At 39.8% G+C, this 15,918-nt stretch overlaps 1 protein-coding gene across 3 annotated transcripts in view; it reads left to right on the top strand.

Annotated features, from left to right (window-relative positions):
- The window catches only part of LOC138758913 (dual specificity mitogen-activated protein kinase kinase 2), an 84,413-nt gene that overhangs the window by 39,872 nt on the left and 28,623 nt on the right, over positions 1 to 15,918 (top strand). For all 3 annotated transcript variants that reach the window (XM_069928523.1, XM_069928522.1, XM_069928521.1), the window contains exons 4-7: positions 3,299 to 3,376; positions 7,040 to 7,091; positions 11,819 to 11,943; positions 13,384 to 13,597. In XM_069928523.1, the coding sequence (XP_069784624.1) occupies positions 3,299 to 3,376; positions 7,040 to 7,091; positions 11,819 to 11,943; positions 13,384 to 13,597 (469 nt within the window). The remainder of the gene's footprint in view (positions 1 to 3,298; positions 3,377 to 7,039; positions 7,092 to 11,818; positions 11,944 to 13,383; positions 13,598 to 15,918) is intronic.

A 15,918-nucleotide genomic window follows, 5' to 3' on the forward strand; every position in this document is an offset into this window, starting at 1 on the left:
TATCATTAAACCTGGCAGAAAAATTTGTTAAAATAATAACCTCGTGTATAATGCGACCTCCCCCTTCTTTGAGCTCAAATTTCGGTACAAAATTTTTGGCATTATACACGAATTATTTTGTTGAATTTTCTTGTCCACGTGTGTGAAGAGCACTTTTAGATTTTTCACTCTGCATCTGTTCATTTCATTTAGCACAAAGTAATTAGTTTTACTGTGGCGTGGTAACAATTAGAAATTAAAGAAATGTTGCGTGACTTGCTGAGTTCCTCCAGCATTTTTTGTGTAAATTAGAAATAGCAGTTGTTTCAGTGAGACCAGGAGCGGACTTATAAAAATTAGATGTTTTGAGCAAAGTCAACTTTCAAAAGACGGGTAGGAGGATTGAAAGTGGAAGGAAGATGAATGAGGTCGAGGGATATTGTCAAGGAAATTGGAATTGATGGATAACTCCAACTTTTGGGTCATAATTGCAAGTTCAATTCATTTTTACCCTTGGTATTATGTTTCTTCCTTGCATCCAATCTCAAACACAAGCAGACCATTCAGCTCAATATTTCCTAATGCTAGTGTTTGCACACTGTACAAAATGCCTCCCATTGCCAATTTAACCCCTGTCTCCAGCTCTGTGTCCCTTCTGCCTTCAAAAATGGGCCAATGACAACTTCTAAAACCTCTCCATGTTTGCAACTGGTTCCTGACAAAACTGAAATTTGGATAGGAAATTTCAGCCCATGAGTCTGTACCGCCCAATTAACCTACAGCCGTGGTATGTTTCAAAAGGTGGGAGGAAACTGTAGCCCCTGGGGAAAAGTAGGGAAGTAGTGGTTGCTGCCTCTTCAAATCAAAACATTGGAAGCTGCAAATCTTGAACTGCTGCAGCAGCTAATTACTCATTCCTGAAATAGCCCTGAGTATAAAATATGTTCTACCCTGGAGAATTTGGCTACCTCAGTCATCATGTTGAAAGACTGAATCACTCACCTTTGTTCATAGTTTTCCATTACCCTGCTTAAGAACTTGTTGCAAAATATTCCTGGGTTGGGAGGAAGATAGACTTTGAAATGTAGTGACTTTCCTAATGCTGCATTCCCTGGCTGGGTTGTGGCAGGGACCAGCAGCTGGAGTGATTTTTGAGGCCAAAAAAAAAATTGATCGTGACATTTTTCACCCACAAGCAAAGGTGTCCAAAGTAGAGGATGGTGCATTGGGGTTGAATGAAGTCACAGATCTTAATACGATTAAAGATTGAGGTTTGAGTAGAGTTTCAATGGAAATTGATGAATATAATGTGGGGGGGTTTTTTTGAGTAAATTTCCAGATTAATGAGACCCACAAAATCTCACTGCAGGCAAATTTTGCATAATAAATTGTTGATATGATTTGAACTTTGTCATAAAAATTTTAATGAGTGAAATTTCCCAACTGCTGCAAAGATACTCAAATATTTGTCCAAAATTCCTCTTAACTTTGCTCCACCTTCTGTATTTACCCAAGTTCACTAGTTGTTTTATTTGTTGGATGTCAGAAGTTTAAAAACTGTATAAAGTTACAAAAATCAACTTTTTTTGAAATACTTTATTTAACAAAAATCAGACTCTTAATTGGTGGGGCAGGGGGAGGGCGGGAAGTTTAAGATTGAGGTTGGCATTGATATTCTGGAGGATAAAGGATGCAATGAGTTCAGAAAGAAGGGTGGAAAGCCTAGTCAGAATTTCCATTTTTGCCTTGATGTGCTTTGTGCATCCCTTCCTCAAATGTATGCATGTAGATTTGTATTTTGCAAAGTTGGGGGAAAGACTCGGCTCAGCAAGGATTTTACAATGGTCATCCCACATTGACTATACTAATTAAGCTAGTCCCATTTGCTTGTGTATAACCCAAATCCCTCTCCAGTCTTTCCTATCCATATGCCTGCCTAAACAATAACGTTGTCCCCACCTCTACCACATCTTCTGGTAGCATGTTCCACAAGTATAAAAAAAAATACCCCTCATGCCCCTTTTAAATCTTTTCCCTCACCTTTTTCCAGGGTGGGGGGAGGGGAGACTATGACAACTTAATGATGCATAATTTTATAAACCTTCATAAAGTCTCCTGCTTTGTATATTGTGCACCAAAGAGAAAAATCCAAGCCTATTCAACTTTTCCTTGTAATTTAATCCCAACAGATCTAGGAACATTTTTGTGAATGGTGTCCATTTTAAAGAACGTGGCTGAGCATGTCTAGTTTCAGAGAGGTGAGATACTACATTAAGGAGAAGAAAAGACAGTAGATTGTAGGTAGTTTTAGTCTTGAATAGGAAAGAATTTTGCTGATTTATATTTTAACTAACTAATTTTAACTCATCAGACTTTAATATCTTCAGCCCAAACAGTAAAAGCCAGGGATCGAGAGACTAAAAATGGGCAACATGGAGGGTTGTAGGGCTGCAGGAAAATAAATGGTGAAAGCCAAGGACGCAAGAGGTTTGAAAACAAGTGAAGCATTTCCTGATTGGGAGCTAACGAGGATCAACAAGCGCAGGAGATGGATGACTGGGCTTTAGTGCAGGTTAGAAAGATAGCAAAATGTTTGATTACCTTGAGTTTCCTGTAGTAGAATTAGGGTTATGAGCCAGTGGAGTTTTGAATAACCTAGAATGCATTTTGAATAACCTTAAAATACACGGTTAGAGTTTCAACAGCAGAAGAAGTGAGGCGGGGGCAGAGATGATCAAGTTAAGAGGGGTAAGCATTAAGTCTAAAGCTCTTGATGTGAGATTGTGAACTTGCTAATTCTCCCTGGTTTTAAAAAAAACTGAGAGATGGAAGCTCACTAGGCAACAGCTTGTGGTGGAAACTGATGATCGCTCTTCTGTGTTTAGTAGGGCAAGAGTGAAGCTGGAGAAATTGAGCAAAAGGGGTTGGCAGGCAACCTCTGTAACAAGAGCAACTTACTGAAGTGTGGTTAGGCTGTCAAAAAAACATTATCAATTGAAATTTTGTTTCCCTCTTGGTTACTGCCTGAGTTTTTCTGGCATTGTCTTCAACCTCAGATTTGCAGCATGTGCGTGCTATAGTTTGCTTTTTAGAAACCCAGAACCTGACTTTTCAACTTGCTTCTTGAAAGTTAACGCGCCCTCATTATTATTTTTTTCATTTTACAGGTTGTCAGAGTTGAATGGTGGTCTTTTTTATTAAATTGTACATGATTTTATCAGTTAAATATTGTGCAAGAAATATTCAGATTCAAATAAAATTGTATTAATCCTGAAGCTTTCTAAATCTTTTGATGTTTCTCTTTTACACGTCTCTGCAGGATGGTGGTTCTCTGGACCAGGTGCTGAAGGAAGCTCGAAGAATTCCAGAGGAAATCCTGGGAAAAGTTAGCATAGCAGTAAGTGAATTAATATGGAGTTATAAGTGTAATATGAACTGACATTTTATTTGAGAAATGTTCAGTAATAGCTAATTCTCATATATAATCCATAGCAATTTGCCTTTTTAATAGTTTTAAAATTTGGCATATATTTGAAAGCTGTGTAGTCATTAAATTGGCATTCTGTTAATAAGGCAAACGGAAGGATTCTCTGATAATGTTGCCGCTCGTCTTACCCTGCTATGTACTCTGCAACATGAGGCTACCTTTTAAACAAGCCACAGGTGAACGAGATGGATGGAAAAACATGGAGATAATGAGATTAGCTATTTCTAAGTGCACTTTTATCTTGCCACCCAAGTATTGAGCACAGATGTAGGAGTATATACTGTTTTGGGTTGATCAGCCAGTTCCTGAGTTTACCTTAATGACCCATTGGATAAAACTGATGGCAGCTCTAATATTCGGGCACTGAGGATCACAAGGTTTCCACTTTATTCTAAATTTAATTCTCTGGAGATTATTATAGCTTTGAGTTTCTGTGTGATCTTGTCTTACAACAATAAGCTTTCATGGCTTTTAATTGTAACCCACAAATGGTAATGGTAATCAAGTTTGTGGGTGCTAAATGAGGACCAGATTATCTTACCAATGTTCCCTTAAAATCAAACTCCAAATTAAAAAAAACAATGATCACTTCAACCTGTGAAGGTTGATAATAACTGAACTGTAGTGATATTCATTTTCCTCTGATTTGCCTGTAGTTTGATTAAATAAGCATTCCTGAATACCATTCCATTGCTGCCCAGTCTCTCAACTTGATCTGCCTTGCTGCTGAGGTTTCTGGTCATCTTGTTGATATTTTCCATTCCATTCTAAATATGTTGCAAGTATTAATAGCCTGGGAAACATTATATAATTAAATCAATATGTAACAGTTCTCTTATTTTTAGACTTTTTTCATAGTTTATCTGAAAGTCGACATATTTTATTCTTGCAAAACCTGACTCTGCAATCCACATATGTCAGGAATACAAATTTTTTTTTTAAAAAAAAGAACAAGTGTTGCACTCTGGACTGTTTCGTAGATATTTCTGCAGCCAAAAATGCAATTCATCACTACCTCTTGTAACTAACAATCTGGAGACATATTATACATATCTCTCTCTCCTTTTATTTCCATCCACCTTGTAAGGAGCTGCTCCAATCTTTGATGCATACTTCAGGAATTAATCAGATAGAATTAGAACAAGAAAAGACTGTCTCATTGCTTCACTTTCACCTTGCTGACTATATTTGGAGAATATTTAATCGGATTGTCTACTTTTGAAATCAACAAGTTTGTCTGCAATTTTTGATGTCTGTAGAGTTCTGAAAAAAGATATTTTGTTTGTTGCTCTTTAAAGATTCTTGATTTGCTTTTGCAATGCTCTCTTCTACAGCACCTGTAGTTGGACCTTTCATAATTTTGAGATGTGGATAACCAGTATAGTACTTTTCCTATTATCCAAAATGCTTGGGACCTGACCTATATCGGTTATCCAGAATTTTTGGATAATTTAGAAAATTCGTGATCTCTGCTTACAAAATGCAGCAACAAACTCTAGAATTTCTGCAAGACGGTTTTTTCGTTTCCTCCAGTGTCATCTGCCTCATTAACAATGTTTTTGTCTTAGCAGTCTGTCTTTGATTCTACAGAATACACTGGCATGATTTCTTATGAATGCACGCTCCTCTAGTGCTTCAATAAGTCCATCACACATGTTCACAATGCCGTCTATAGGCACTTTTTCTGCAGTGTCGACTAAATCCTCGTCATCGCGCTCACCTGGATGCAGAACAAGTTCAGCTATTTCACCATCATTCAGTGAATGAACAACTGGAGCATCTTTATCACTGTAAAAAAACTTCTTCAGTTTCCTCTTCCAGCTTGTTGATGGGCTCAGAAGGTACATCTTTGTGTATGCAAGGAGATCAAACAATATTTTCTTCTTCTCCCGTCTCACATGGAATCCTCATCACCATCGTCATCTTCAGTTTCATCAATGAACATAGTTGCAGGCCAGAGATTGTGCCAGGCATGAACAACTGTATCTTTAGTCACTTTGTTCCAAGCGTTGGCAGCAGCCTAAATGCCATCCTTCATGGTAAACTCCTTTTGCCAACCCGCCATATCCAAGCCTCTGTTCACTGCTGACAGCATGTTGTTCAAGAAAGTGTTTTTATATTCACTCTTCAGTGATCTAAGGTTACCTTGGTCACATGGCTGAATTAAGTCATATTTGGGGGAAGGTACATGACATGAACATTGTTTGTTGAGACTTTGAACTGCAGGATGAGCAGAACAAATTAAAAAAATCTTGTAGTCATCATCCTGTCCAGCTTCCTGCAGTGATCAAGACAAGCTGGCACAAAATGTTTGTTAAACCAATCAGGAAAGATATCCTTAGTAATCTGTTGGCTTAATAATGGGCTTGTAAGAAATTCACGAGGATCTATCACAGCCATCTTATGTGTATGCGTGCCTACTGTGTTAACACATCACACCACAGTTATTCTATCCTTGGCATCTTTAATCCCTGTCGGGGCTGTCTCATCAGCTGTGGCCAGTGTTCTTCTGGGGCAAAAACGCCAAAACCATGATGTTTCATCAGCATTATAGACTTGTTCTGGCATCAGATTTTCAACTGGCAAACACGTCAACGAATTTCTCCGCTGCTTCATGATCAGCAGATGTTTTCTTCTCATCTTTAAGATTTTTAATGCTGTCTCTTTTCTTAAATCTGCTCAACCAGTCTACTGAATATTCACAGTTCCCTTCAATTTTCAGTTCATCATGAGAGAGCTTTGCTTGTCTCGTAATCAGCAAACCATTAAGTCAGTGGTTCTCCACCTTTTTTTTTCCACTCACATACCACTATGCCATAAGTGCTTTGTGATTAGTAAGGGATTGCTAATATACCTTTACCTCCTCGGGATGCTGTGAGACCGGTGAAGTTCCACCAGCATTTCTGTGTGTTTTTACTACAATCACTTTGACCACAAGGAAACAAACTTTGAAAATTTTAATGACATTTTGGAATATTTATGAAGATTTGGATTTTGATTATGAAATCTTGGGTCCATGACATTCTGAACGTGGTTCCTTGCCATTCTACTTGTGACTGCTAGATCCACCATTTATAACTTGTACTTTTTATCTTTTACTTCTATAAGTGTGATCTTTTTGCTCCCCTTCTGTGTTTTCAATTGCCATGGATATCCTTTGTTTTATCCTGGTTATAGTTAATGCCAGCATCTGTGTTTTCCTTTGACTGAAAAGAAGAGCAAATAAGCAGAAAGGAGTGGTGCACCTTCCAACTCCAGGACTCAGAACTGATTAATTCTCTGGAGGGCTAATTTTCCCCATTCTCTCCTGAAGAAGAAAATGTGAATAATAAAAAGGGAAAAGTGACTAGATGAAGGAATTCATTGTAGGTGTTCTTGTTACCTGCCAAAGAAGAAATGTAGAACCTTCTGTACCTACTACGGTTTGGTTTTACTTAATGCTTTGAAGTGTTTCAAAATTTGATTTTTAAATCAAATGCATAAGAGTTCATTTTAGATGATACTGTTATATAACAATTGAAATAGTATGAATGCAAACTGATACTTTGAGTTTTAATGACTTTTGTTCTGCAGGTCCTAAGAGGATTGGCTTATTTAAGAGAGAAGCATCAAATTATGCACCGAGGTAAGATGGGGATGAGATCGGAAATAGATGGCCTACTTTTTCCATCTCTGTTTGTTACTTTATGAAACTAAAACAATACTGTACAAGTTTTGACAGATGTTGTAAGCCTCTAAAATGCAGACATGTTACAGCAATCAGCATTGCAAGATGCAAGATGTAAGTAAGACATTTTGAGATTTATTGTGTAAATGTTCAATAATGTAGAGATAAAACATGCCAGCTGACTGGTTTCGTGTTGTTTTTTGTTCCTGCATGCTAGTGAAGCTTAAAAATAATAGGAACTGATGAGGGAAGAATCCTTAAAACAGTCACACTAAGTCCCAATGGGTGGAAGAGGAGTTTGGCAGGAGACAGGAAACTGAATTTCTTTATCAATAGTGGATGAGTGAGTCCACCAAGCCCGAGAACATCCGGATACCAAGGTCAACTATTTTAAATTGTTCATGAACTCAAACTTGGTCCCCACCAAGCTTGTTTTCAGACTTCAGGACCTAGGCCTTAGCACTCACCTCTGCAACTTAATCCTTGGCTTCCTGTCCAACAAGACCACAATCAATGAAGGAGGGGAACAAGAGCTCCTCCATGATCACACTCAACCAGCACATCTCAGGAATGTGTACTCCATTCCTGTCTATGCTCTATATCCATGACTGCACAGTTCCAACTCCATCTTCAAATTTGCTGACAACTCCACAGTAGGTTTCAAATAACGAGAGTACAGGAAAGGGATTAAAAGTCTAATGGCATGGTGGCAAGATAATCTCGCTCTCAATGTCAGTAAGATGAGGGAGGTTGATTTCCGGAGAAGGGGCAGAGTTCACACCCCTGTTCACAGTTATTGCTCTGAAGTTGCAACAGTAGATAATTTGGGAATAAATATCTCCAGTGACCTGGCCTGGGAAAGCATGCTATGCAAGGATGAAGAAAATGCATCAAGATCTCTACTTTCTTTGAAGACTTAGGAAGTTTTATTTTGTGTCCCCTCTCCCCCAACAGCATCTAGCTTTGTACCATCGAAAGCATACTCGTTGGATGTATCTTTGCATGGTACAGGAGGCTGCTATTGCTCAAAATTAAAAGAAACTGCAGAGGGTGGTGAGCACAGCTCAGATCAAACTGATAACTTCCTTCCACTCCATGGGCTCCATCTACATTTCCCACTGCCTAGGAAGGCAGTCAATCAACTGCTGAAAGAACCATCACACTTAGGATGTGTTCTCTTCTCCCTTCCTCCCCACCTCCTTTCCCCCCTCCCCCAAGAAAATCAGGAAGAAGGCTTAATTTTAAGAGTGTGAAAATGGGTACCAATCAGCTTAGTGTCTTCCCTGCAGCCATCAATCTCCTGAATGAACCCCTTAACAGAGCTACCTCATTGCCCTTGCTTAGTGCTAATCAATCCTTTTGTTGTAATTCTACCCCCTGTAAATGGTGCTCTTTACAGGGTTGTTTAAATGTTAGCGATAACATGGTCTGTTTGCAGAAGCCTTACCAGGTATTTTGCAACAAATCAACTTGGTCGCTCAATTAATCTATTTTATCTTTTTGACACAATGAAATTTGATAGCCTGAACAGTCTAAGCTGCCCTCTGATCTATTGACTGTCATGAGAGTTGAGAAGCCCACAGACAATATATGGAGCCCGTGGATTACAGGAAATCCAGAGTTCAGTATAAAGATTCAGTGTTGCAATTGGTATAATGACAGTTGAATCTGGAAAGATAAAAACATGAACCTATACCTTTATGTTATTAATTAAATCCCCTCGGCTTCTCGATTTGTCTCTCTCCTCACAGAGTAACCTGTTGATCCACCACTGATGTTCAGCCCTGAGTGCAGTAACTATAGTCACAATTAACAAATCTGCAAGCCCTAAATCTGTTGGAAATTATGCCAATATTTGCACTCGGATCTCTATTTCCTTGAAAGGGGAAACCAGTGGTGGTCTGAAATCTGATGAGACGGTTCATGATGTATCTGGATTCTTGACCAGAAGATGCTGGGTCTCAGAGTTTCACTGGTCCCTGGGGTGGGAAGGGGGGAGAAATATATTCTGTTTCATGCACTTGCTGATGGGCATGAAAATACTCGTCAGCGTTTGAAGCTCCTGTGATTGTTCTGATTATATTAAGCAAGTCACATATCTAAAGTGGAACATGCCCCTTCCATGAGAGAGTTTGCTATGAAATCCATTAGATTGAGAAGTCAACCAGCTTTGCAGAGGGGGCACCTTTTTTTTTATATTTACACACAGCACGGTAACAGGCATAAACAGTCTGTGCCGCCCAATTTGCATCCCATTAACCTACACACCTGGTATGTTTTTGAACGGTGGGAGGAAACTGGAGCCATCCGAGAAGGCCCACGCAGACAAGAAGAGAGCGTATAAACTCCTTGCAGACAATGCAGGATTCGAACCCCGGTCCCAATCGCTGGCGCTGTAAAGGCGTCGCCTTAACTGCTTCGCCAACCGTGCTGCCCAATGTTTCAGCCACACTTCCCTCCTGCAAAATACGCTTGCTCTTTGGAGAGGGAAGGGGAGAAATGGGACATTGGAAGGATAAAATGAATCTACATTTAAATCTGAGGTCAAAAAAAGGGGATAATCAGAATATAGTGAGTTTTGAGGTATCTTCTGGTGGTTGAAGTGTGAGTGTCATACAGGGGGAAGTGAACGGCAAAGAAATATTTCCAAATGTAAGGAAAGCAGGGAGTGGCATTTAGTGACTAAGTTTTGGAGGTGGGACAAATGTATTGAGCTAGGTAGCTGTAGTCAAGGTCTGTAATTGTTGTTTTGCCATATTCACTAGATTGTCGGAAGGTGAAATACCTGAAGGAATATCCTCACAATTACGATTCAATTCACAGTGGTCAATAAAGGATAAAACCAATTGAAAATCACCGGGATCCTGCTTCTGAATGATCACTTGACCAAAGCTTTGCTGCTGCAGGGAGGGAAAGGGGAGCTGCTCTGTTCATGGAAATTGGAGTACATGCTGTTACAAAACTGATTACACAACTGATTTTTAAGAATTTTATTTTAATGTAACTTTAAAATTATTGTTTGACAGAAGATTATTCCTAGAAAACAATCTGGGAAGACCAGATAAACATTTCCTCATAGTACACGATAAGCTTTCCTTGAAAACCATCTGGGAAGAGCAGATAAACATATCCTCATAGTACACGATAAGCTAAAAGGAGGTTTGAAACTAGACTGTCTGCTGAAGTTGAGAACTGCATGCAGTGGTGATCTTTGTTACTCCAAATTCAATAGTCTCTAACTGCTATGTGCAAAGAAAGAATAGCTGGAGGAACTTGACAGGTCAGCCAGCATCCATGAAGAGAAATGCTCAGTCAATGTTTCGGGTCTGGACCCTCCAGAGATTCTAGCATCTGCACTGTTTCTCTAACTGCTGTCTATTATTCCCCATTAATATAGACTAAGTTTTATCCTTTATTGACCTCTGTGAATTGAATCATAATTGTGAGGCTATTCCTTCAGGTATTTCACCTTCCGACAATCTAGTGAATATGGCAAAACAACAATTACAGACCTTGACTACAGCTACCTAGCTCAATACATTTGTCCCACCTCCAAAACTTAGTCACTAAATCCCACTCCCTGCTTTCCTTACATTTGGAAAGTCATACAAAAGGAGCCTGGAAACATAAGCAATATGATAATATTGTTGCTAGAATTTTTGTATGTGCCACGAAGATAAATAGAATGCTTCATTTGTCCTTTTTTGTTTGGGCACTTAAGTAAACAGCTTCCCCCTGTGTATATCGTGGGTATATGGTGTGGGCAAAGATGCACATTGCATGCCATAGATTCAGTGTTTGTCAAGCTTGAGTCAGTGGGAGCTTTTGCAACTCTACAAGTTGCTTTGCCGTATTTGTCCACTACGAAGAAAAGTAATTAGAAATGCATCCAATTTTTTTTAAACACTTATTCTGGGATTTGTATTTTATATGCATTTTGTGTTGAGCCAGGGCAATTCTGTTTCCATTTGGTCAGTGAAATGCTACAAGCTTTAAGGAGCTACAGAAGCAAAGCAGGTGATTAAAATGCATGAAAGAGTAAGGACAGATCAAGGTGAGGATTATCAAGACAAAGTGGTTGTTGAGCTAGGAGGACACAATTTTACTGTATTTCGAGCAAATTCAAACATTTCCAGCAAGCCATTGAAGGGAGAAGAGATTAATCTCGGGAGCGAGGCCTTGCATCTTCCAACAATCTTCAACTTCCAGCAAATTTTCATCAATGCTGCATGAATATCTTAAAGGTGGCTGAAATACCAGACAATGTGAGGATGGTCAGAGTGCTTTCCAGGACCAGCTTTCGATACCCCAGGTGCAGATTTCTACCTTTAATTTTAGGTTTTAAACTTTTTTTGCTTGAGCAAGGAAATACAGCTACAAAGAGTCAGGAGTGCCTAGTTGTAGTGTTCCATGCAATACAGATTCAATGGACCTCATAGTTTGTTTCCTGCCTCCACTTTTTTTCTTTTACATCAGTTTCACAAGTGTTTCACATGTTTGAAAGGTGAGCAAAGGGAAGTCTGAATGAACAAGGGTCATCGATTACGTGTGAAGGTCATTGGAAAGAAGTTTAGTGAGGTTTCTTGTGAGTAAACGTTAAATGAATAGACTATTTTTAAAATGGGCATTGAGGGAAATAGTGCTTGCATTGTTTATGTTCTCAATTATGTTGTCTTCTATTTCAGATGTGAAACCATCCAATATTTTGGTTAATTCTCGTGGTGAGATAAAGCTCTGTGATTTCGGAGTAAGTGGTCAGCTTATTGACTCGATGGCAAACTCCTTTGTGGGAACTCGTTCGTACATGTCTGTAAGTCTTTGTTCATTTTCATGTTTTGTATATTTTTTGTCATATTAGCCACCTAAATAATATTTAAACTCCTGCTTTGGATTCAGCTATTTGGGTGATATATGCACAAGAATCTTCTGCCTTTCCAAAGTTTTGTAACCAATCAAAAGTAGTATTGTAGCCAGGTCAGCAATGTGAAAAATTCCAGTCTCTTATTTTACAATTGCTTTGCCAAGAGGACTAGTTTATTATCATTTTCCAAGTTAATTTAAACAGAAAAATCTATTTCAAACCAAGAAGCTTTGACTTATTGTAAATCTCAGTTGTAACTCTTACTGCAAGCATCAATCAAGTTCTCCATGGACTGATTTTCTTGATAATTCCCAACAGAGCAGTAAACCTGGAGGATAGGAATCAAAGATAATAGCATGGTGAGAACCATTGGTTCTCACCATGTTCCTTGCAATCAGAGCTCCCTGTTGCACAGAATTGGTCTTTGCAGCACTCTGTTTCAAATGCCTGTAACTTCCTCCACATCTACCAATGTTGAATGTTCATGAAATTAAACTAATGCACAGGAGGCCGTCACTCTTTTCCATAAAATCAAATGCAATTCACCAGAAATTGTTGAAAACCATCACTTAAAGCCACATTCTAACTTTATAGAAAATGATTTATATGACTTTATATTGTGAAGAAAGGCAAGCAGCCCTTTTCTGCGGAGGCTGAATGAGATAAAAACTAAAGGACCTGGATTAAGGGTGAAAGGGGAAAAGTTTAAGGGAAAGTTAGGGGGTACTTCACACAGAGAATGGTGAGAGTGTGGAACGAGCTGCCAAATGAATTGGTAAATACAGGCTAAATTTGGACAGGTGCATGGATGGGAGGGATATGGTCTGAATGCAAATCAGTATATCAAAGTAGAATAATAGTTTGGCAAAGATTAGAACTGAAGGGGCTGCTTCTGTGCTGCAGTGTACAATGAGAAATAATTAACAATGGAGCCCGAAAATGTTAAATTGTTATCCTTTGTCACTGAATTGCATGCTCCATTCTGGATGGCCCTTTGTAAATAACATTATGGATAGACGTGTTTATATTGGAGTTGATTGTATGAATTTCTATTATTTATTCATAATTAAGTTGTAGTTTTCTTGGTATGAAATGAATTTTTTTTTTAAACTTACCAGGGGTTCATTGCTAAAAAGAAAATTTGCTACCTGTAACCATTCAGGACTGATATTTATTTTTCCTTGGGAATGGCCAGAGAAGCAGTTCTCTTTGGGTGGTAAAACCTGGAATAGGCCTTTTGCACTAACTCGGTGTTCTGGTCTTGTCCCATTTGCCATAAGGCTGTAAAGTAAATGCAGTGTCCACCTCCACAACACATTTGGAAGAAACATTTAGTTGGTGATCTATTTCTAAAGCAAATTGCTCTACTGTGCACTTGTTTCCTGGCAGCCAGAGAGACTCCAAGGCACCCATTACTCTGTGCAGTCTGATATCTGGAGTATGGGCCTGTCCTTGGTAGAGATGGCAATTGGAAGATATCCTATACCCCCTCCTGACATGAGGGAGTTGGAGGCCATCTTTCAATGCCAGTTAAAGGATGGACCAGGAGGAGTATCGCACAGCACATCACCCAGGTCGAGGGCTCAGAGCCGTCCCATTAGCGGTAAGTTACAGGCAACTTGGCTGCTTAAATATTTTCCACATTACAATTGCATTTGCTGATTGTTTCATGTGCACCTGTCTTCATTTAGTTCTCAATGCCAATTTGGTGTCATCCAGTGCCTCTCATTAACTGTAATCATTTGAAAATGACTGCCTGTAAATATACTCAATTGACGATAAGTATATCTTCCTGTTGATAAATTATTTATCATCAAATAATTTCTTGCTTTCAAAATGAGTTTGTGAGATCACCAAATGTTCAACAAAATCATTTCGTATTTTCAGTAGTGCTCTCCATAATGGTTGGGACAAAGACAGGTTTTCCTTTATTTGCCCCTGTGCTCCACAGTTTTAAATTAGTAATCAAGCAATTCACATGTAGCTAAAGTACACATTCCAGATTTTATTCAAGGTTATTTGTCTTCATTTTGGCTTGACTATGTAGAAATTACAGCCCCCTCATTTCAGGGCACCATAAAGTTTGTGACATTTGGCTTCATAGGTGTTTATGAGTACTCGGGTATGTTTAAGTGCTTCATTGGGGCAGGTATAAGTGAGTTAGACTTGCTTCTCAGCTTTTGATCACCTTTGGAGTCTGTAGTTGCCATTTTTCAATATGAAGACCAGAGTTGTGTCAAAGAAGCTATTATGAGGCTGTAAAACAAGAGTAAAGCAGTCAGAGATATCACCCAAAGCTTAAGATTACCAAAATCAACAGTTTGGATTATCATTAAGAGGAAAGTGTGTACAGGTGAGCTCAGTAATCGGATAGGGACTGGTCTTCGAAAGGAAGACCCTCCACTGCTGATGACAGAAGAATTCTCATCGTCATGAAGAAAAATCCCCACATGTATGTCCAACAGATCAGAAACACTCTTTTGGAGGCAGGTGTGGATATGTCAATGACCGCTGTCTGCAGAAGACTTCATGAACAGAAATACAGAGGCTGCACTGCAAAATGCAAACCACGAGTTAGCCACAGAAACAGGATGGTAAGATTACAGTTTGCAATAAGTATTTAACAGCGTCTGCAGAATTCTGAAAAAAGGCCGGTGGACAGGTGACACTAAGATGAACCTGTATCAGAGTGATGGCAAGAGCAAAGTGTGGAGGTGTACAGGAACTGCCCAAGATCCAAAGCACACCCACTTTGTCATGGTTTGCATTGTGCAGAGTGAAGGCTCTGTATTTCTGTTCATGAAGTCTGCAGACAGTAGTCATTGACATATCGGCACCTACTTCCTGCTGAGTGTTTTTGATCTTCTGGACAAGCTTTTGGGAATTTTTCTTTATCACGATGAGAATTTATCTGTCATCAGTCAGTGGAGTTCTTAGAATACCAGTCCCTTTGCAATTACTGAGCTCACCAGTACGCTCTTTTTCTTAAAGATTTTGGTATTTAAGGTTTGGGCGATGTCTCTTGCTGTTTTATTCTTGTTTATAGATCACAACAGTACAATAAGGCCTTTCAGCCCTCGATGGTGGACCGACCCATTTGCCTTTTTTAAAAAGTACTAAATTTGAGGGATGTAGTACCTCTGTTCATCCACTCTCCTAAGTAACCAGCCATTTAACCCTGTACTCAGCCTTCTGGTTTGTCGTTCCAAAAGGCATCACCTCACACTTATTTGGATTAAACTCCATCTGCCACTTTTCTGCCCAGCTCTGCATTCTGTCCATATTCTTTGTAACCCACGACAACCTTCAGCACCATCCACAACTACAACCTTCATATCATCTGCAAACTTACTAACCCATCCTTCCGCCTCTTCATCCAAACTTTTTCGGGCTGCCGCCCCCTTGGCCTCCAGGCCTCATGCCGAGCGACCCCATACAAGGGTGGTGGGGGGTGGTTTAGTGGCAGACTGAGCGAGAAGGGGGGGCTTGTGGCGGCATTGAGTAGGGATTAGTGAACGTGCTGAGTGGGGATTAGTGAACGTGCTGAGTGGGGTGGGTGTAAGTGGTAGTGTTGAGCAGAGTGGGGGGTTGCGGCGCTGAGCGGAGGGGGGGTTAGTGCCAATGGCACTGAGCAGTGGGGGGGGGGTTAGTGCTGGCGCTGAGTATGGAGGTGGTGGTGGCGCTGAGCAAGGGGGAAGTGACGCCTGTACAATGGCAGCCACAGAGACCAGGTCTTGCGAGGACGCCTTGTCGCTGTTTGTTTTGCTCACTACTGCCTCCCTGAGTCTGGCCAGAAAATTACTGCTCTGGCTTCTTTAAACTTTGCAGCAGACAGAATAATAACAAGAGTGAAGATTTGGAATGCCCCCTTTTTCCTCACTGCCCCCTGACTGCCCCTTTTTCCCTCACTGCCCCCTTATATCT

The sequence above is a fragment of the Narcine bancroftii genome, chromosome 3 (assembly GCF_036971445.1).
Source record: "Narcine bancroftii isolate sNarBan1 chromosome 3, sNarBan1.hap1, whole genome shotgun sequence".
NCBI lineage: Eukaryota > Metazoa > Chordata > Chondrichthyes > Torpediniformes > Narcinidae > Narcine > Narcine bancroftii.